The 22,631-nt window shown below is 41.9% G+C and overlaps 1 protein-coding gene across 11 annotated transcripts in view; it reads right to left on the bottom strand.

Moving 5' to 3' along the window:
• Positions 1 to 22,631, bottom strand: part of STON2 (stonin 2) — a 176,099-nt gene that overhangs the window by 40,973 nt on the left and 112,495 nt on the right. For 6 of the 11 annotated variants that reach the window (XM_054666197.2, XM_063793861.1, XM_016926525.4 and 3 more), the window contains one exon: positions 22,293 to 22,463. The exons of the other annotated variants lie outside the window; for them this stretch is intronic. In XM_054666197.2, the coding sequence (XP_054522172.1) occupies positions 22,293 to 22,463 (171 nt within the window). The remainder of the gene's footprint in view (positions 1 to 22,292; positions 22,464 to 22,631) is intronic. 11 annotated transcript variants of the gene reach the window in all.

The following is a 22,631-nucleotide window of genomic DNA, read 5'->3' on the forward strand; positions in this document are numbered from 1 at the left end:
GTGGAACGTGCTCAAGATTTGGAAGTAAATACACCTGGTTGGGATGCCAGCTCAGTATTCACATTTGTGAAATGTGAATAATTACTCAAAAACTTGAAGGGTGGTTGTGAGAACTGGAAAAAATACATGTAAAGAACTGAGCCCATGCAGAGGAAACTCCATTTTTAGTAGCTTTTAGTTTTTGAACAAATAACTGTTATTAGTCATATTGCCAATATACATCTCCTATTGTAGATTTGTCAATCTCCAGAAATGCTTGCTTCTCAATACAATAATATTAAGTTTCTGAGGCTAAACAGCTTAAGCCTAGATCTTAAGCCCATGGTGATTTGCTAGCTTTGACCTCCCTCCTCACTTGAATATGACTCAAGCCCCAATGCATAACATGACACTGTGCACTGAGGGCAGTTGGCTGTCCCAATCAGAGTGGTTTATTAGAAGGCTGGAGGCGAGGACACAAAAACATCAGGACTAATAGGAGTAGTAGCCACTCTGGACTGTGCCTGTCTGTGGAAAACCATTTAGAACAGCATTTGTAAGCATGCACCATATCAGCTGCCCCCTCTGTGCCCAGCTTACAGCAATACTCACTTTAATCAGCATCAGATACCCCTATCTGTCTACAAATTTCTGGAACAGAGGCTAACAATAAGTGTTAAAGTAGTCTAAGTGAGACAGTCTAATAAGGAAGGCCCAAAATGGCAGAACTTTCTCAATACACACAGGCTCTTCCTGTAGTGATGGAAAGTCTCACTTGGATCCAAGATTTTAATATAGATAATGAAATAGGCTCAGTATCCCTTCGGATGGTGCAGCAGGTTAGTGCTTCTGAATGTTAAAGCATTTATGCAACAACTCAGAAAGTGTTTGCAAGGCTGACTGGTTCTTTACTGACATTTCTAGTCAAACTACACTCATTAAAGTAAGAGAATGACCATGGTGTCAGAATCCATGGTGGCAACTTCTGCTAATACACAGCTTTGCATATAAAGTTGATTGCATGACAAACTGATACAGAGGGTGTTTACATCATTTAATCATCAGAGAGGACACTGCAAATGTCTCCACAAGGAATACAGCATGTCAAGAGACAGCAGACTTGTGCTGTGCCACAAACAGGCTGTAGGGGACAGTGGGAAAATTATATAAGATCTGTAAGCCTCAGGTCCCTCACCTATCAAATGGGATAATGATGCCCTGCAGGATGTTGTGAGAATTACAGATGATGTGGGCAAGTACCTGACATGGGGCCGTACACAGAATGAACACTTAATGATTGTTTCTGCTATAATTAATGTAAGGCACTGCCATCTATAGTTTGGAGGGGCAGGAACAAGTAGAAAAATATTTGCTATTAGTTGATTGCTTTTGTTAAATGGCTGTTAGACTGATTATACGGAATGGAGTTCAGTGAGGGTGTACGTGTGTGGGGTGTGTGTGTGTGTGTGTGTGTGTAAAAGAGATAATGAATACAAATGAGAATAAGAAAATGTGTACTGGGTGAGCAGAGGATAAGCAGAGAGAAAGAAGGGAAGAGACGGGGAAAAGTAGCTTTCAGAAGAAACATGTCTACCTTGTTAGTAGACCAAAATATTTGAAGGGCAAGCCTTCAATGTGTTATGTTGTTTTACTTTTACTCTGCTTTTAGTCATTATTATATGCTCCATCAGAGCCTGACACACAGCAGGCACTCAGTAAATATTTACTAAGTGCATACCTGGATCAGGCATTGTGCGCACTTGCAGGTGTGGCTATGACTAAGCACAGAAAAAGGAAACCAACAGTGGTGGTGTGGGACAAGTGTCAAGCAGTGGCCCTGACAGGCAGAAGTGCCCTTTGTCCCAGTGGCTGAGTCATTGCGCCACCACAGTGACACACTGAAACAGGTTCCATTCACAACATCAATAATGACATGAGGTCATTCTTCCAACAAAGCAATGAACCCCAGAGAGAGGCTCCAAATCTTAACACAGGAAGGGTCTGCCTCCATTTGTCACCCTCTTCCTCAGTGAGCAGATCAGGCGCATGAAATATTTTACTGTCCCATCCTGGACTGGATTTTGCCTTCATTAACCCTATGACAACCCAAGGGGAGGTATATTTACAGTTTATATGTGAGGAAAATGAAACTCATAGAGCTTACATAACATGCCTATGGTCAAATATCAACCAGGTTTCGAAACCAATGCCCTTTTAACCTCCTTGAAGTAGAACGCATATACAGAAAAGTGCACATATTGTAGCTCCATATATTTTCACAGTTGAGCACATGCATGTAACCAGCACCCAGATCAAGAAACAATTGCCTTTGTGCTCCTGACCAACCTCTTCCCCGACCGAGAATAATGACTATCCTGACTTTTAACAACGGCATGAGTTTTGCCCAGAACACTCTAAACTACAGTAATCACTCCTTCCACCAAATTCCTCTGATTTTCTTATCGGCATCGCTCATTTGGAATTTCCCAATACTCTCTTGTAGAGTCAAATAGTTGTTCTTTTACGTATCTCATCTTTCTAATTATGATTAAAACCTCCTTGAGGCCAGGGTTTTGTACATTTTTAGATTCCCCCACACACCTATTATGGAGCAGCCACTGTAAAGTGTATCTACTTAAGAGTTATTTTCTGGTTACTGTGTATCTGACACTGTTTCAAGCACTTTACGTGGATTATCTCCTTTGATCCTTTCAACAACCCTGTGAGGTAGGTACTGCTCTTATCTCCCTCTTACAGATGACAAAACTAAACCACAAAAAAGTTAAGTAACTTGGCCAAGCTCACGCTGTTAGAGATGGAATCAGGGCCGGGCATGGTGGCTCATGCTTGTAATCCTAGCACTTTGGGAGGCCGAGGCAGGTGGATTGCTTGAGGTCAGGAGTTCAAGACCAGCCTGGCCAACATGGTGAAACCCTGTCTCCACAAAAAATATCAAAAATTAGCTGGGTGTGATGAAACGGGCCTGTGATGAATCTCAGCTACTCAGGAGGCTGAGGCATGAGAATTGCTTGAGCCTAGGAGGCGGGGGTTGCAGTGAGCTAAGATCGCGCCACTGCACTCCAGCCTGGGTGACACAGTGAGACTGTCACAGGAAAAAAGGAAGGAAGGGAGGGAGGGATGGAATCAGGATTCAAACCCAGGCATTGTTACTTTAGCCTTTCTTGTTATTCTGTTTTTTTGGCAAACTTTTTAAAAAGTATAAAATACACAGAAAATAACATAAATCATAAGTTTAAAGTTCAATAGCTTTTTACAAAGTGAAGACATGTGTAATTCACTATCTCAAAAGACAGATCCCCAGAAGACCCCTTCGTACCCCCTTCCTATCACTAACTGCCTCTTCCCCCAGGGTAACAATTATTCTGACTCCTAACACCATACTGTAACGTGCTTGTTTTTGAACTTAGATAAATGAATTCATATAGTATGTTCTCTTTATGTTCATGAGATTCATTCATTTCATTACATGTGATGTGTTAGTTTGCATTTCTGCATCGTATTCAATTGTGTGAATGTGACACAATTTATCCATGTTAGTGTCGATGGACATTTGAGAGCTAGGCTTCTATGAATATTCTTGCACATGCCTTTGATGCACACATGCTTGCTTCTGTCTTGGGTACTCAGGAGCAGAACTGCTCTCTCACTGGATATGCAAAGCGACTATGCCAATTTACACTCCCACCCACTGTGTATATGTGTTCTGGTTGTTCTACATTTTTACCAACACTGGATACTGCCTGTTATTTTCATTTGAGCTATGACGGTGGGTGTGTGGTGTGTTATATTGTGGATTTTACTGAACTTTCACTGATGAACACTGAAGGTGTATACCTTTTCATATGTTTATTGGCCATTTGGATAGCCTCCTTTGTGAAGTACCTTTTCAAGGCTTTTGTCCATTGGGTGGTCTGCTGTCTTCTTGTTGATCTGTAGAAGTTTTTTTTATATATTCAGGATTTGATTTCTTTGTTATTATGTATTTATTGCAAATATCTCCTCCTCTTATGCTGCAGCTTGCCTTGAACTTTCTTAATGGTGGCTTTTGCTTAATAGACATTCTTAATTTACATGTGGTTTAATTTATCAATTTTTTCCTTTATGGTTAGTCCTTTTTAAGTCTCGTTTAAGATATATTTTTAAGGGACTTACCTTATTAGAGATTGACTGGTGGGATTGTCAGTTAAGGTTCCTCACCCTGATGTAGTCACATGCTAACCTAAATCAATGCAAAACTTTTCGCCTGGTATTTGGTTCTTTTGGAAAATGAAAATGAATCTGAAAATGGTTGTTGCTCATTCATGAAGATAGTGGTACTCAGCAAAAACCAGCTACAACTCCTTGCCAGCGACCCAAGAGCTGATCTAGCTCTGGCCTTTTCTGAGCTTGGACTTTCTGCTTGATTATTTAACTTCCCCTTCAACTCTGTGAGCAGCCCCCTCCCTCAACTTGCAATACACTCTCCTTTTTAATTTTTTTTAATTGCAACCAAAGAATCCTATTGATTCTTTTAAATCTCTCTCTCTATATATATATACACTCTATTTTATATATACACACACATACATACTCTATTTTTTTTTTTTTTTTTTTTTTTTTTGAGATGGAGTTTCGCTCAGTCGCCCAGGCTGGAGTGCGGTGGTGTGATTGTGGCTCCCTGCAACCTTCACCTCCCGGGTTCAAGTGATTCTCGTGTCTCAGCCTCTGAGCAGATGGGACTACAGGCGCCATATGCTCTATTTTTTTTTAAGAGATGGAGTTTATGTTGTCCAGGATGGAGTGCAGTGGCAATTCACAGGTGTGATCATGGCATACTACAGCCTGGAACTCCTGGGCTTAAGTGATTTTCCTGCCTCAGCCTCTCAAGTACCTGGGACTATAGGTCTATGCCACTGTGCCTGGCTGATGTTCTCTATTTTAATATATGGCACTAAGCACAGAGTTAAAGTCTGATCAGTCACACTGTTCAAACAAGAAATTTCACCTTCACGGATTTCAGTCCTCATCCTTTCACGACTGCAGGATGACTTCCTGACATCCCCAGAGATGGTTCTGCCTTGACACCACATTAGGAAAAACAATGGCATTTTCATCTCATTGGCTCTTAGGGAAATAAAGAAGAGGAAATCCAGTTAAAACTGAGCATCCTCCAATAAAGCAGACAATTAAAAAAATGCAACAGGACATTAACCCTTTAACAAATTAGCAAGCAAAGTCAGCTCTGCAGCTGTGCCCAAGCAGGATAATTACTATCTTTTTTAGCTGGCACTATAGCAACAAGCACTGATTATTTAAATGGAGAGCAAACAATAATTTGGGTGGAATATGATTTAAATAATGAGCACTTCTAAAAGTCAAGTTGATCATGAATAGCAAGCATGGGGAGGTGCACCCACCTATAGAAACTCTGACTGTTATAACTGGAAGGATGTTTGGGGAATCATCTCAGTGATCACTCCCTTAGATCCTCTACATTTCACAAGATATGAGCACAGGCCAGAATTAACAAGAGAAATTTAAAAAACACACAGAAAGAAATTACACCTTCAAGTGAGTCTAAGCTGGTGAGCCGTGCACAGATTGCACTGATGCAATTATAACATTAGGCATTTCTGGATTGCATCTTTTGGAAGCATTTCAGAACGGTCAGTGTTGTCTTCAGCATGAACTAAGCAGTAGAAAATCTTCATTCCTTGAGGCTGATTGAGTGTAATTTTTCAAAACAGTCAAAACTCACTTGGACTCAAAGCTAGTGAGTAAATTTCTATAAATTTATTTTCTTTTTAAAAAAGGGACAATACAAAACAGTATGTAAGAGCCTGGGCTTCAGAGTTAGAGAAATCTGGAATCCAAATGTCACTGGCTGGTGTGTGATTTTGAATAGAAAAGCCTAGCTGAGCCTCAATCTTCTTGTAAATGAGAAAGAATTAATAGTCTACTGTTGACACTTGAACCACAGGGGTTTGAACTGCACTGGTCTGCTTATATGCAAATTTTCTTCTGCCTCTGCCACCCCAGACAACCGCTCCTCTTCCTCAGCCTACTCAATGTGAAGGAGACGGGGATGATAATCCACTTACACTTAAGGAACAGTAAATATATTTTCTCTTTCTTATGCTTTTCTTAATAACATTTTCTTTTCTCTAGCTTACTTTATTGTAGGAATGCAGTCTGTAGTGTATATATAACACAAAAAATATGTGTTAATCATTTTATGTTATTGGTAAGACTTCCAGTCAACAGTTGGCTATTTTAGTAGTTATGTTTTTGGGGAGTCAAGTTATATGTGGATTTTCTACTGCTTGGGGGTGGCATTCCTAACTCCCGTGTTGTTCCAGGGTCAACTGTATCTGATGGGCATGGTTGATAATCAGATAATATATCTGAAGCTGTTATATCTTTATCTTTTATTAGGACACAGAAGCTAAAGGAAAATGGCTTTTTTCTATTGAATATAAATGGGTTCTGAAAGGACTTCCCAAACAGAAATGTATGTTTGAAACACTGTCATTACGCTTACCTGCTCTGGATTTATGCAATCTAGTTCAGACTCAGAAATTATTATTATTTATTTTTTTGAGACAGAGTTTTGCTCTGTCACCCAGGCTGGAGTGCAGACGCGATCTCAGTTCACTGCAACCTCTGTCTCCTGGGTTCAAGCAATTCTCATGCCTCAGCCTCCCAAGTAGCTGGGCTTACAGACGCCCACCACCATGCCTGGCTAATTTTTGTATTTTTAGTAGAGACGGAGTTTTGCCATGTTGGCCAGGCTTGTCTTAAACTCCTGACCTCAGGTGATCTGCCCACCTCAGCTTCCCAAAGTGCTGGGATTACAGGCATGAGCCACCGTGCCCAGCCTAGAAATTATTTTTAAAAGAACACTGGGCAGACAAAACCTAACCCCAGAATTCTACATGCTGAAGGTGGGGCATTTATTCAAGGGTATCCCTCTTGGCGTCTAATAAGGCCTGGCCACTCATGCTACAACTCTACGTCCATCCCTAATAACCCATGGGCAGGGGAGGGAGCAAAGAAGAGAGGGCAGCTTTTGGTGCAAGGGAGAATAAAAGAACTGAGGGAGGAAACAGAAATTCTCAAGAGACAACCAAATTCACCCAGAGGACATGGTTTTACCCACAGATATATATATATATACACACACTAAAGGGTTGTGGCAGGATTTGAGACAGAAAGTCTGCTTTAAAAGGCTATGTCTTCAATATTCTCAAGGGCAGGGAGAATAGGTTGGGCTTCTGATAGGAGTGCTTTATTTGGTTCAGCAACTAGATAAACCTTTCCCTGGTGTTTGCCTAAAATCTTGCTTTGCCCTGCTTCTATGAGAATGGAAATAGGTTGTCAAAATTCTATAAAAAAAAAAAATCTCGTTATTTTGACCCATGAGCCTCAGTATCCTTATCAATAAATGAGGGAAATCATACTTAACTCACAGTACTGTGCAAATTCAATGAGATCTCATGACAAGCATTAATTACACTGGCACATGGCAGCTACTTGACAGGTAACAGTTATTGTTATTATTGGCTTTAAACAAACAAGGAGGTACCAAATATTAGATCTGAACTATTAAAAAAAAGATAATCTATAAAGAAAAAAATTTAGTCTAGTCTGTATAATTCTAGAATTTGCTAAATCTTGGTTTGAACAATATCTATTATATCTTGAATGTATATTTATTGTCTCCAAATACTTTCTCTATGCCTTCTCATTTATTTACATGTACTTTAAAATTTTACTTAGTTATGATAATTTTTTAAATCACTTAATTATCCTTGAGAAAATGTATTAATAAATCCCTAGGTCTAGTGCTCTGCAAATCTGATCCTTCCTTGGAATTGCAGAGCTAGAGCATGAGGTTTCACTACGAAACACTCTAGGCAATCCCTAGAGCCATGTATGTAGCTCAGGAATCTTATTTTGTTTTGATCATGATTATGTATCTAAGGGACAGGGTTTGGGGAGGAGCTATCCTAAAGAGGGAAAAAACAGGAACCATTCTTTCTGTCATCATTGCCTCTTCCAAATAACAGGCAGGCATGTATTTCCTGTGGAGAGTTAGGGATAACGTACCAAAGACAGGAAGAGACTGGGCCAAAGGTGGTGGTATCTTATTTGAGAATCCTCTGCACAGATGACCACTCTTACATTTCAAAACAGCAGCTTTCAAACAGTTTTATGTTCATGGTCACTTTGGAAGAGTAGCAGGTCAAGAGATCATATATGCAGGACTCTGAATTAGAGCTGGGAGACCTCCCCTTCTGCCACTCAGAAAATTCATTATTTAATACCCCAGGAATCAATTTCCACACTTTAAAGTGAGGGGGCTGGATTAGATGATCCTGAATTCATCTTGTCTTTAAAACCCTAAAATTCATATATATTCTTCTTCTACTTTATATTATGAAAGACAACAGTGTAAGTCACCCAACTTTGGCCAGAATGAGTTAAGAATATTACACTGCTTTTGATAAGACACAAATAAAAGACATAGTAAAATAAAAATTCACATTAAAGATAAAATGTATGTAAATATAGTACCATCCTGCAGTCATTGCCAGGAGAGCTGCCTGCTTGTTTTGTGATGTGCCTGCTTGTCATACACTTCTTCTCTTGCACAGAACAGTAACTGTGAACCCTCAAAATGGGTCATTTAATTTCAACCTATGAACAATTAAGACAAACTAGAGGTGCAGATAGATGGACCAGTGTGAGCAGCATCTCCTCCCCATTCAATGTGGTCAACATGTGAGTGGCTGGCAGCATTAGGAATAGGCAGTAAGGTTTACGTAAGACTGAGAAGTCTAATTGCCCTCCAAATAGCTGAGTATCCAGATGTTATTCATGAACTAATTATGGCTAACATTTATTGAGGACTTACTATATTCCAGGCCCTAAAATGATGTTTTATATACACATCTCATTTAATATTCAATTATCTCTCCTATTTTGTGTATCAGGATACGCTGCTGCATTGCACTGACATCTCTTTCACAGCAGAGATGGACAGGAAACCTCCCGTTTCCTCTCCCCATGCCCTCTTTCCAGGTCCAATGATTCACATTCCTTCCCCTCAAGCCTGAAAGTCCAGAGGGAATGGAGCTTTTAGGAAGTTTGATATTTGACCTTTGACTTTTCATAGGTGTTTTCTTCTAAATGCAAAGGCCTTTGACTTTTCATAGGTGTTTTTCTCTAAATGCAAAGGATTTGAGGACTACGTCTCTGTCTTCTATGGTGAGTCAACGGGTGCCACTGATATCCCTCGAGTACTTGTTCCCTATTAGGCATCAGTGCACAGGGTAGGTTTGAGCTAGGATTTGAGCTAAAAGGCAAGTATATGGACTTGGAGAAGGCGGGAAAGTAAGCCTGGGACTTAGATGACCACTTCTTGGACAATAGAGCTGAATTTATATTCTTTTTTGTATTGCACCTAGTATTATACCCAGCCACCAACAGGTTAAGAAGCAGTATAATATACCAGAAAGAGCAATGGAATAGGAGGCAGGAGAAGAGTATGGGAATAGGTCTCTATCACCCTCATTCCTGCCTAATCATCTCTGCTCTGCTCTGCTCTGCTCTGCTCGCCTCTCTTCCTCACCGAGGCTCCTCCTACCCCAGCAGAACCCCTGATGTTGAGAAGCACCAGATGTCACAAGGGGTGTTTCTAATTTGAGAAGGGTAAAGGAGAAAAGAAAAGGCTGAATATCTCTGCAAGGTATTATTAAATACAGTAACAATTTTAAAAATCATACGATGAGCCAGGTACTGTACAGAAAAAGATTTCTTAGATGATCTTATTTCCTTCTCACAAGAATCCTATGACAGAGACATTCTATTAACTCCACATAAAATTGATGAAAATGAGGCACAAGGGTTAAATAACATTGCTGCTAGTTGTACAGTTAGGAAGTGGCAGAGCTGAGATTTAACAGAGGCTTTGCCACTGAAAAGAAAGGGATTTGCTTTAGAAATAATTCTATTAAAATGTTATTTATTTCCCACAGGTCTAGAAAGAAGCAGATCCCTAGAAAACAAAGAGAATGCTTATAGGAGACTTTCTCTGGAAACGAGTCAGGGGACATGAGATAGGAAAGCACTATATTCATACATATTACTTCTGTTTTGCATATTTTTAAAATGAAGGTTGGCCAATTAATATTGCCCAATGAGACATGTGGGCCTTATGGTTTGGCTGCTTGTCAACCCAACACAATTATTTCCTGATCTTTAGCCAACACGGCATGTCTCTTCATCAGTAAGTGAATAAGCAGAATGGACCTGTGTGTGTGTGCACATGCCCACGCTTGTGTACGTAGCATGTGTGCAGCATAGGTGTAAAGCCTGCAGGCACACCTTGCATTCTTGACTAAAATTCCTTCTCCCTCATAAGAAGAGAGATTACATGATTGTCTTAGTCATTTTCTTTTCGTGAAATGGTTCTGGGATGGATAGAGTCTGCTGGGATCTAAGCTCCCAACTGGACCAGGCAAGCATAAAAAGGCAGGCTACTAACACCCACTGTGTCTGTGGGTGCTGGCAAGAAGGGAACCTCAGATAACTATGCAGAGAAAGCCTGACTTTGGCCATTAAAGCTAAACACTTAGGGAGAGGAGTCAGAAAAACTTTTACTGGTCTTACCTGCCCATACTCTCTTATCTACACCTGTCTTCAAGGTAACGCAAAGAGGCTGCTTCACTTCTTGAAGGTGGAGAGCTTATGCTTTCTACTGAAACTTAATTTACATAGTAAAACTCCCCTGAACTACTTCCTCTATAAATTGCAAACTCAGAAAGAAGAAAAGCAGTTGTACCTTCTAATTCAATCAACTTCCCCCTAAGTCTTCTGTACCTAGCAGATGAACGTCCATCACACCTCCAACCTAAGGAATTCTCCCTCTTGCCTCCCAGCATCTAGACTTAGCCTAGCTGCTTAAAATCAAATTGCCCTTCATTGTTTAAACATAACTGATGTAATGGCTAGCTCTGGTTTCAAGATGCATTTGCTTGTATTGACCATAACTACTGGTTTGCAGGAACCTGCCAATCCTTTTGAAAACTGGTAATTTTTTGAAAGCAAAATATTTTATGCAATTCAGACCACTTTTTGTATGCACGTAATCATATTTTGGTAGCAAATTCTTTGTGCTATTACACAACGATGCCGGTAAGAATTCTATTTAAGAAACACGTCCTTGCTTGTAAGGCTCGGCAGTCAAAAAAGAAGGACCCTTACAGGCAAACTAATTAAAAGGGCAAAGCCCCGTGTTTTCATTGCTCTTCTTGTCATTGTCCTCCTTGTACTCCTCCCTTCCTACCTCTTTCTTTCTCTTTCTGTCTACAATCTCCATTCTACATACTATCTACTATAATCTCCTTCCAGGGCCTGGCCTCATTCCGTGGTTTCTGTCACAAAAGACTTACCAGTCCAGTCAAGGAAAATCAAAACCTATCTAGTGATTAGATCAAAGACAAGAACCCAGGGAGTTTTGTTTTGTTTTAATTTCCAGTAGCATATTTTGGGTCTTAGAGGTAGATAATAAAGGAAGAGAAGAAAAACAGAGAAAGTAAATCTTAAGATCCTTGAGGACAGAGACTGCAATATAATCATCTTTAGACTCTCCATAAAGCCTGACGCAGCACCTTCTGTCGTTTAGTGAATGTTTACTGCATGACTCCTACGTGCAGATACGATGGTGAACAAAACAGATTGGGTGCTTGCTTCACAACTCTTCAGTCTCACAGTGAGAAAGAAAATTGATTAAAAAAAAAAAAGCCAGGCCAGGCAGGCGTGGTGGCTCATGCCTGTAATCCCAACACTTCGGGAGGCCGAGGCAGGTAGATCACTTGAGGTCAGGAGTTTGAGACCAGCCTGGCCAACATAGTGAAGCCCCATCTCTACTAAAAATACAAAAATTAGCCAGGTGTGGTGACGGGTGCCTATAATCCCAGCTACTCAGGGGGTTGAGGCAGGAGAATCGCTTGAACCTGGGAGGCAGATGTTGCAGTGAGCCAAGATCGTGCCACTGCGCTCCAGCCTCAATGACAAAGAGAGACTCCGTCTCAAAAAAAAAAAAAAAAAAAAAAAAAATACACACACACACACACACACACACTAATGAAACAGATCATTCATTACAAAGTGTGGTTAAGTATGATGAAAGAAAATAACAGATTTATTAGGGAACATACTCTGGGAGTCCTTATCTAGCCTGAGGTTCAAGGAAGGCTTCCCTGATGAAGCAATACTGAAGCAGAGAGGTGATGTGGTGTGTGACTAAGAGTTAGGGAAGAAGTAAGCGACAGAGCCTTCCAGTGCCTTGCAAATTGTAAGACTTCAATGAAGCAAAGCCTGTTCTACTTTTAAAACAACTGCTTTTTCACATGTAGGAAGAGATGTAAGACAAATCCTGGAAATCTCATCCAAGTCTTTCATTTTACATATAGTGAAATTAAAATCCCCATATGAGCTGGCCAAGGCCACTTCCTGGTAGGACCAGACGTCCAGGCTTCTGGTGCCCAACCCAGTGCCCTTTTGACTACACTGCCACAAGAACGGCAGTTTCAGTGGCCACACAAACTTCAAGGCAGTGATGGGGGCCCTTGAAATTTATACAAGATGAAAGGGTTTATCCTATATTCAAATGGTCTATAGTGGGATAAAGATAAAAGCTTTGAAAAATTGAATTCTGTGCTGTTTGTGAAGAAAGGCTCAATATGTCCAGGTTATTTTTGACAAGATGTATTTGTAAACCAGCAACAAAGAGTGAACCAGGCAGATTTTCCTGCCGGCACGCAAAGTGAAAACAAGATGTAGATGTCATCATGGTACTGTGGCAAAGTGATCCATCAATCCAAAGTGACAGTTAAGGCCTATTGATTCCATGCATTAACCCAGCAAGATCCACAATTAGCCCTAAGCTCTGATTATCACCACACCTGAGCCTTCCCTGCCACTTACAGAGATCACAAGAAACAGGCCTGAGTAATAAGCTAGGCATTTTATTACATGCTGTGAAGCCCCCTGGGAACTTAATGCCATTTAAGCAACTTTCCTCTGTAGCTTCCTCATGTTCTTCTCTTTACAACACTGCTACACCAAATAAAAATAATACCTCTTTGTTTTTTTTGTTTTGTTTTTAGAGACGGGGGTATTACTCTGTTGCCCAAGGTGGAGTGAAGTGGCATGGCTCACTGCAGCCTTGAACTCTTGGGCTTTAGGAGTCCTCCCACCTCAACCTCCCAAAGTGTTGGGATTACAGGCGTGAGCCACCATGCCTGGCCTAACACCTCCATTTTGCATTCTTGGTTAGCTTTTCCTTCTCAGTAAACAACGAAGATACAGAGTTGGTTAGAAGAATGGTAAATGCAGAGGAAAATCTACATTCTGGTCCATTCTGGCACCTCCAAATTTAGAAGTGAACACAGGCAAGAGTTTTTACTATCACTCTATTTGCTAAGCAATAATAGTAAGAGAAAGTTTTTGAAATGTTGCCAGGGGTTACATCTCAGAAGAGAGGCCTCATTTAGAAGACAGAAAAAGATGCTACCAACTACAGATAAAACCTCAATTCCTTCCTCACTCAACACCTCTTCAAGGGACAAAAGACTGGAAATGTCCCTCAAATAAAAACAAGATCTCTCTCTGCCTTTCCATGGTTCTTAGCCCCTGCTTTGTGCTGTCTCTTTGTCTCCAAAAAGAAGCTGCTTTATTGAAACATCATAGAAAAAACAGTGGTCCCCCCAGACAATGAAGTCGCCTGCATGCAGGCATTTCCAACGTAGGCAGGCGACGATACTGGCAGAATTCTCAACCTGTTGCTATAGTAGCAGAAAGAATGTGATTCCAGCAGCTCTGCTGAGATCCATATCCAAATCCCTCCTGCTCCTGCAGAGAACATTAACCCTTCACTGTCCTTTCTCAGGGGCAGAAACACCTGGGAAGAATCCCAAATTTTTCTTATGAGCTGGGTGCTGTAGTCTTAGCATTTGCTCATTCACTCATTCAATACCTACTTAGGCTCTATTACGCTGGCTCCCAGGTTTTAAGTGGTAAACAGAGCAGACATGGCCCTTGGCATTGAGCAAGAAGAGGAGGAGGATATGAAATTATTGCTCAAACAACAATATATTATGTAGCATCCATGTATATGGGAGACAATATGATATTTACAGCAAAAACATCACCAGAAAGGTAACAACCTATCCAAGATAACCAGCTTATCTATCAGTTGGAGCAGACCCTATATTTTCTGGGCCATTATAATTATTTGATTGTTTGCATGTGTTAATTGGAGAAAAATACCAATAAAAATGCCTGCTCCAATCATATCATGCCTCCTACAAAACATTAGTTAAAACACGTTGTTTAATTACACAAATTTTTTCACATAAAACAGAAATAGTATAATCTGTCAGGGAACCACTGCTGAACATGAGGTTATGATCCCTCATTTACAGTCACCAAGCAACAGAAATGGCAGGTGAGGGCTCAGAAAACATGTAAAAGCAGCACAGTCACAAAGACTTTGTGAGAACTTCTAAATAGTCTCCTCGCCGTCTATTTCTGTGGTCAGGGCAGTAATGAAGAAACTTCAGGAAATGCAGTTTAGGAATGACCTATAATCCAGCTTACTTTCTCTAACATTGTGGTATGGAAATCTCATATTGTTAAACACCTTCCTGCTAGATTTCCTTTTTTCCCATGGAGCACAAATAGTAGGGAGGCGGGGTTTCTTAGGAAGATCAACTCAGTAAGTAATGCTATACTCAGTAAGTAATGCTTGTTTTGGGAAACAAGGTACTATCAGCAGATTGCCAAGAAAAAGCTGAAAAAACAAGAAGACAGGTGGCTAATCTCAGTTGGCCATTAGATGTGATCTCAGGAAGGTTACATAATCCTTTGTACTTCAGTTTCCTCACAGGTAAATTTGATACACCACAGTGTTAGTTCATTTTGCATTGCTACAAAGGAAGACCTGAGACTGGGTAATTTATAAAGAAAGGAGGTTTGGCCGGGCGTGGTGGCTCACGCCTGTAATACCAGCACTTTGGGAGGCCGAGGCGGGTGGATCACGAGGTCAAGAGATTAAGACCATCCTGGCTAACATGGTGAAACTCCGTCTCTACCAAAAATACAAAAAATTAGCCGGGCATTGTGGCAGGCACCTGTAGTCCCAGCTACATGGGAGGCTGAGGCAGGAGAATGGCGTGAACCCGGGAGGCAGAGGTTGCAGTGAGCCGAGATCGCACCATTGCACTCCAGCCTGGGCGATAGAGAGACTCTGTCTCAAAAAAAAGAAAAAAGAAAAGAGGTTTATTTGGGCTCGTGGTTGTGCAGACTGTACAAGAAGCATGGCAGCAGCATCTGCTTTTGGTGAGGCCTCAGGAGGCTTTTACTCAGGGTGGGAAGGTGAAGGGGGAGGAGGCGTGTCACGTGGCAAGAGAAAGAGCAAGAGAGATGCTAGGCTCTTTTAAACAACCAGCTGTTGAGTGAACAAATAGAGGGAGCACACGCTCATTAACACAGAGAGGGCACCAAGCCATTCATGAGGGATCTGCCCCCAGGACCCAAACCTCCCACCAGGCCCCACCTCCAAAATAGGGGATCACATTTCAACATGAGAATTGGAGGGGACAAATATACAAAGCAAACTAGCCACATATATTGAAAGGCACAGAATGATCAATAGCAAAGCCTATAAATTAGTGGCCTAAAATAAAGTGCTTTATTCTTCTTCTTAGTGTCACCATAAAACGTAATTTCTGCCCTGGAGAATATCTGAGAATCTCAATCATATGTGACAACACTAGTTTCCTGTCTCAATGAGAGAGGCTTAGGCACAAGCCTTTCACAAAATTAATCAGGGAAAGATGTGCCATCAGGAAGGGACAGTCTCACCCAAATCTCTTTTAACCACTGCAATGTTGGGCTCGGCTATGGGAAAAGGTCCCAGTGTTCAGAGCAGATGGAAACTCATACCTTTTCACCTGAGAAAAACGGGATGACAATAAGGGGATATCATGTGATCTAAAGTAAAGACACCACACACATAATACCCCTCCTGGAACTGGGAAGTGGATAACCAAGCCCAGTAACCCATAATCTTTACATTTTAGAGGATACAGTGGGAATGGAAACAGAGGCATTCTACAGGAATTCCAATGCCATCTCTGCAGCTATCAAGTTTGAGATATCTTCAGGACTTTCTCTTTTGTTTTTTATTTATTTTTTTATTTTGGGGGTGTGTTTTTTAGGCGGAGTCTCACTCTGTTGCCCAGGCTGGAGTGTAGTGGTGCAATCTTGGCTCACTGCAACCTTCACCTCCTGGGTTCAAGCGAGTCTCCTGCCTCAGCCTCCCGAGTAGCTAGGATTACAGGTGTGCACCACCATGCCCGGCTAATTTGTATTTTTAGTAGAGACGGGGTTTCACCATGTTGGCCAGGCTAATCTCGAACTCCTGACCTCAAGTGATCTGCCAGCCTCGGCCACTCAAAGTGCTGGGATTATAGGTGTGAGCCACTGCACAAGGCAGGAGTTTCTTTTCCTTCAAAATTCCATTAGACAGACCACAGCAGCTATGAGTCCCCTGCTTACTTCCACATCACGAGGAGCAGAAGACAGCTCCAGAGGATGCACACTTCTCTGCTTCTGGGTTATTCTAGGGTCCAGCTAGGACTTTAGGAGCCTTCCAAAGCAGGAAAAAATGCAACTGCCTCCTCATACACCCTTCTCCCACTGGGGAAGAGTATTTTAATGGCTCTATTTCTTCACTCTTCTCCATATCCATGCCTTTTGCCACAAGTATTTGCAGTTTCTCACACTAAAAAAGTGAAATAGGCTGGTCCTGGTAGCTCACGTTTGTAATTCCAGCACTTTGAAAGGCTGAGTCGGGCAGATCACTTGAGGTCAGGAGTTTGAGACCAGCCTGGTCAACATGGTAAAACCCCATCTCTAGTGAAAATACAAAAATTAGTCAGGTGTGGTGGCCGGTGCCTGTAATCCCGGCTACTCGGGGGTCTGAGGCACAATAGTCACTTGAACCTGGGAGACGGAACCTGTGATCACGCCACTGCACTCCAGCCTGGGTGACAGAGTGAGACTCTAACTCAAAAAATATAATAAAAAATTAAAACAAATGAAAAAGTGAAATACATTTCCCTGCCCTGGCACTGTGCTTGGTCATGTGACTTTCCTTGACCAACAGGATGCTAACAGATTAGTGACATTATCAGAAGCTTAAAATGAGCTTGCACACTGTGGCTTGTAGCCCCATCTCTGCCATCTCCACGAGAATAACATGCTAAAGGTAGCAGCTGGTGCCAAGGGAAGGATGAGAGACGTGGTATAAAGCTACCCGCCTCTAGAGTCCAGCCTAAAATCAACCAATTGCCCCCCTCAAACCACAGACACAGTGGTTAGGAAATGCACATTGTTGTATAAAAAAGATTTTGTGGTTGTTTGTAAAGCAGCATTATTGTAAGCAACAACTGGTACATATGCCATAGTAAAATTTCACCTGAAATTTAATGGTTAAAATACTGCTTGCTTTGTTTTCTTACTACATTATAAGTAATTTATACCTGATTTTTTTTTCATTAGACTCTAAGATCCTCAAAGCAAGGTCCTATTACATTCCCAGTGTCCAGGATTTATTCATGAGTCCGCATCATGTTCTAAACCCCAGGCAGATACAATGGTAAACAATATACATTCTAGCCATCAATATGCAACTGTGGATTTTTCCCATCTAGCATCTGGGTTAGTTTGCTTTTGGCCAAAGGTGATCATAAAGTTTACTTTTGCAGCTAGAAGTCTATCAAGTCAGTAATGAACTCTGAACCACCTGAGTGTTATTTGCTTAAGTATAGATGAACTGGAATCACTGCATCTTTCAGTAATGGAAGGGATTGACAAGACCATTGAATTATTGGGTTTTAATCCTGGTCAATTACCAGAGCTTTAAAAATTACAGGTTCCGAGCCTTCATCTACAGATATTTGATTGAATACTCTAGTACAAGGCCTAGGCATCTGTGTTAAAAATGTCTCAGAGTAATGCTGACAATCACAAGAATTGAGGACCCACCACCCCCATTTAATAGAACCCCTCCATCCAATGACTGAATCTCTTCTACTGAGTTGAACTAAGGGTTTATAATGACATTAATAGACCCCATAAGGGGACCATGTCCAGGGAACTACATATCAGTTGGCTATGTTAGTAAAACAAACCATTCCAAAACTCAGTAGCTTGAAACAATAAGCATTTATTATTGCTTATGAGTCTATGGATCTGGATGGATTTGTCTGATCTCTGCTAGGCCCACTCAAGTGTCTGAGATTAGCTGGCTGGTCTAGGATTGCCTCACTCACGTGGCCAGTGTAAGGTCACTGTCACCTGGGGTGATGGGGTCTCTGGGCCACAGCAAGCAAGCCCATTCTGTCTACATTCCAACAGATGCCAGATTCTAGGAGAGCAAGCAGAAGTGTGTAAGTGAGCCTCTTAGGACCTTGGCTTGGGACCTGGGCTTGGAACTGACATACCCACACACCTTCACTTCTATGAATTCTGTTGGCTAAAGTAAGTAATAAGGCCAAGCCCACATTCAGGGGCTAGGGAAAGAGACTCCAACCCTTGATAAGAGGAGCTGCAAAGTCCTATCTCAAGGAAATAGATTTAAAGAGGAGAGTAATTGTGACCATTTTTATAATTAATCCATTACACAGCATAACATGGGGGAGAAACAGCACTTCCAGCCAAATGTGATTTCTAAGTGAGGGCTGAAGTTTTCACTCTCATCTCAAAAATTACAAAGTTCACAGGTTAAAGCTACATCTTACATTCATTATTTCTACTCCTGCCTGCACATGCACACATCTTACTTAATCCTCAAGATCTCAGTCTGAAACTAAAGCGAAAGCAATCTATTTACTCTCAGCACTATTTTGTATTATCCTTTGGGGTTAAGAAGACTGGATGACACTCCCCTCTTATGAGGATGTGTTCAGGACAGGTCTCTGCGATGTCTCTTCCTGGCTTAGGATGTGCCTACAGATGAAATGTGACAGTGATCATCAGAGCCACACCCTCTAAAGGACCCCAGAGCATTAGCATGAGGAGCACCAAAGCATAAGAAGAAACATTACAGGAAAAGATAACACACAAGACCAGCAAATAACCCCAAGGAGCAGGAAACTGGAGCTCCTTAAAGACTACAGGCTGATGCTAATTAGATTTTAGGCACCAGCTGTTTTCTAGGCCCTCTTCACTCTACCTCCCTTCTTTACCCACCCTTGCCAGACTGTGACCACTTAGAAAATGCACTAATACTGCAGGGCCTGAATCCACAACTATTTTCCCTGATCCAAGCTCCAAGATGCATGCAGTGTGTCTGGGATGTCGCAGCAGTTATTCTAGCATCTCTACAGCTAAGGTGCTGCTTTCTATTTTTCAGAAAAATCACCATGACCTTTTGGATAGCTCCGCTCAAATTCTTTAAATGTTTACGTGTGGGCCAGGCGCGGTGGCTCATGCCTGTAACTCCAGCACTTTGGGAGGCCAAGGCAAAAGGATCACTTGAGCCCAGGAGATCAAGACCAGCCGGGGCAACAAAGTGAGAGCCTGTTTCTACTTTAAAAAAAAAAAAAAAAAAGAATTCCAGAAACCAGAAAACACAGGATGGTAGAGTGGTGGCCACAGCTGGGTATTGTTCTGAAGGCTTTTTGGAGGTGATTCAGCAACTGGTAAGGAGAAAGTACACGCTGCTCAAAGGCAAGGCTATCTCAAGTCCATAGTCAGATGCCTCTTTAAATATACAGTTTTCAATCAGCTTGGTAGGATCACTGCTTAAAGGACTAAGCAACAGAAGTAGATGGAAAACATAATGAAATAAAAAGAAATGCTAAATTCACCATACAGTTGCCTTAGGAAAGCCAAATTCAAGCAGATGTTGCATTCAATTTGCTTCATGAAGAAATCCCAGGGAGTTCTAAAAACATACCAAACAGGCCATGAATGGGAGTGTATAAAAGATGCACTTGAATGTGTTCAGAGTTCTGAGCTAAGGATTCTGGGAGCAACCAACCCAGAGATCCATTTCTTATCCGTGAGGAACATCTGAAGCCCCCATTACATCCCATGGAAACTGGACCATACAGGCGATCAAGGCCCTTTGATTTGGTCAAATGAAAGTTGCCAGGTGGAGGTTAGGGGGTGGGTGTTAAGTGAAAATGCTATATAAACTGCATGTTTTTGCTTTTTGTAAGTGGTTGTGGTTTTCCTGTTCAGCCTGCTGCGACTGGACCGTCCATCTACATAAGTACCCCCTAATAAAAACCCGTCGTGTTTGCTGGCCCTGGGTCTCTTCTTCCACCTCTTGAATTGGTGCCATCCCTACTGAAGTTAACAGGGGGCTGGCACTACATGGAGGAAATTTGCCAACACTCTTCTAAACTGTATTCTATTCCTGAGCACTGATTCTGGGAGAGAAGCACGTTTGGAGTGATGATGGTTTTGTACCGTAACGTGTAGCATCCAATGTACAAATGCCTATGCGAGTCAGGATGGCTATCAGTGCCGTTAACTGCATGGGCGACTTACAGTGGCTTCTATTTGTTTTTTAATCATAACTGAAAAGTCACAAATTTGAACCAGCAATCTCTAGGCAAAATCATCATCACGGCTCCTACCCCCACTTCTTGCTCATTTGCCCTCCAAATAAGTGGCATTCTTGGATTGTCTTCTAATGAGCTGGCTGATGGGGCTGCAAGCAATCTATGCTTTCGATTAATCAGCCAAGGGGAAACCAGAGCCGCAAAAAAACAAACTACTGGCATTATCACCACAGGAACCCTGGGCATGACAATGATGACGTATTGCTGATTTACCTCCAGCAAAAGACATACTACTGCACTTTCCTGAAACTTGGAAGAGGGGCATTCACCCTAAGAGAGAAATTTTCACCCTACCTGTGACCCTCCCCACTCATACCCTCACTCACAGCCAACTTCATAGACTTCCTATATGCCAGAAAGTTCAGATGTGCCATCTTGGTACACTGTGTTTTAGGGCAATTTGCTGCAGCTCTAGAAACCTGGACATGTTAAGCATAGGCTGCTCCGTACAGGGAATCCTTAAGTTGCCTGCACAGAGTTGCCTAAAACAAACCTGTGCTGCATATTCAGAGTCATCTGGCATAGGTCAAACCTTCACAGATGTCATGGCAGTGCCTCGGTTTGGGCAATTTCTATTGCATTTCCCATACCGCCCTCCTATAAAACCCCTTAGCTTAGCATCCTCACACTCTGATGTAATTCCTCAAATTAACTTTACATGTAGCCTTGTTTTTCCTACATTTTTATGAATATCTTCCCAGGTATTAAAGTTTGGACTAGGCCAGGAAGAGAGGCAGCAACTTTATTCCTTCACATGTCAGTGCAATCAACGGCTTGTGTTTAGAATAAATATTTGAGACACACAAGCCTGTTAACAATGCAGTGCTTGATTACTCTGAATTACTCTCTCACCCACAGCAACTGAGAGAGAGGGCCTTGGCACCAGCTCCCTGCACAAAACCTGCTTCCTAGCCTCCACCATTTGCCTCCCGACCATTCTCTCAAAGAATTCTCAACACACTATACAAAGATCTCAGTTTTCTCCCTTAAATGCCACACAAATTCCACATTGAACACAGACTTTTTTCTTCCCATAGCACCACAGATTTAATTCAATACCTTCATGTTCACAAATATTTAATTGGACTTACCTTGTAACTCTTTTCCTCAAACCCCACCTTGCATCTTCCGTTCCACACTGAACTCCTTTAAATAAAGGCTCTCTTTTTGTTTGTTTTGAGATAAAACATCACCTTGGTCTATTACAAAGCTATCTTGACACTTAAGCTACATTTCAATTAGTCAGAGGTGCCTATCTATTAAAATGTCCACAATCCTTCACACTTTTTCTTCCTCAAAACCTATTTGGTAAGCAATGTAGTTTTTCGTTTTGTTTTGTTTTTCTGCAGTGCCAAAAGGGCACATTGTACTAACTAGAGGTAATTAGCATGTTAAGTTTTCTTCCCAGGCCAGGCTATCGGGTTACAACTTCTAATAAACCCTCCTGCGAAAAGACATTTCTTTGTCTTGGGACCACTGAGAACTAACCAAACAAAACACCTTCAATTGTCTCAGAAATTCTGCCATCTAAACACAATCAAAAAGAAAAGCCAACACCAAAGCAAATAGAATGAATGAAGTGTTCCTGCTGCGGGCAGCCCTTACCATTGGGAGCAGAGGCCCCCTCCGGACCCTCGCCGGGGTTCTGGCTCCTCTTGGGCTGGGGTGAGGGTGGCGAGGGGTCCAGGCGGTGGGTGCGGGTGGAGGTATGCTCCGAGCATGCTTGAACAGGACTCACTGCCGTCTGCCTGCCTGTCTGCCACTCCGTCCTCTTGTCTGGGTGGGAAGGGCCAAGATGAAAAAAAAATGTGCAGGTTACTCACTGGCCTTCTCTGGCGGGCAGACACACCCAGGAGTAGGGAGAGGCCAGGCGCAGACAGGAGAGTCTTCAGAGGCTGAGCCTGAGATCTCCCTTCTGATTTCCTTTTGTGATTACTTCCTGAA

This window comes from Pan troglodytes, chromosome 15 (genome assembly GCF_028858775.2).
Source record: "Pan troglodytes isolate AG18354 chromosome 15, NHGRI_mPanTro3-v2.0_pri, whole genome shotgun sequence".
Lineage (NCBI taxonomy): Eukaryota > Metazoa > Chordata > Mammalia > Primates > Hominidae > Pan > Pan troglodytes.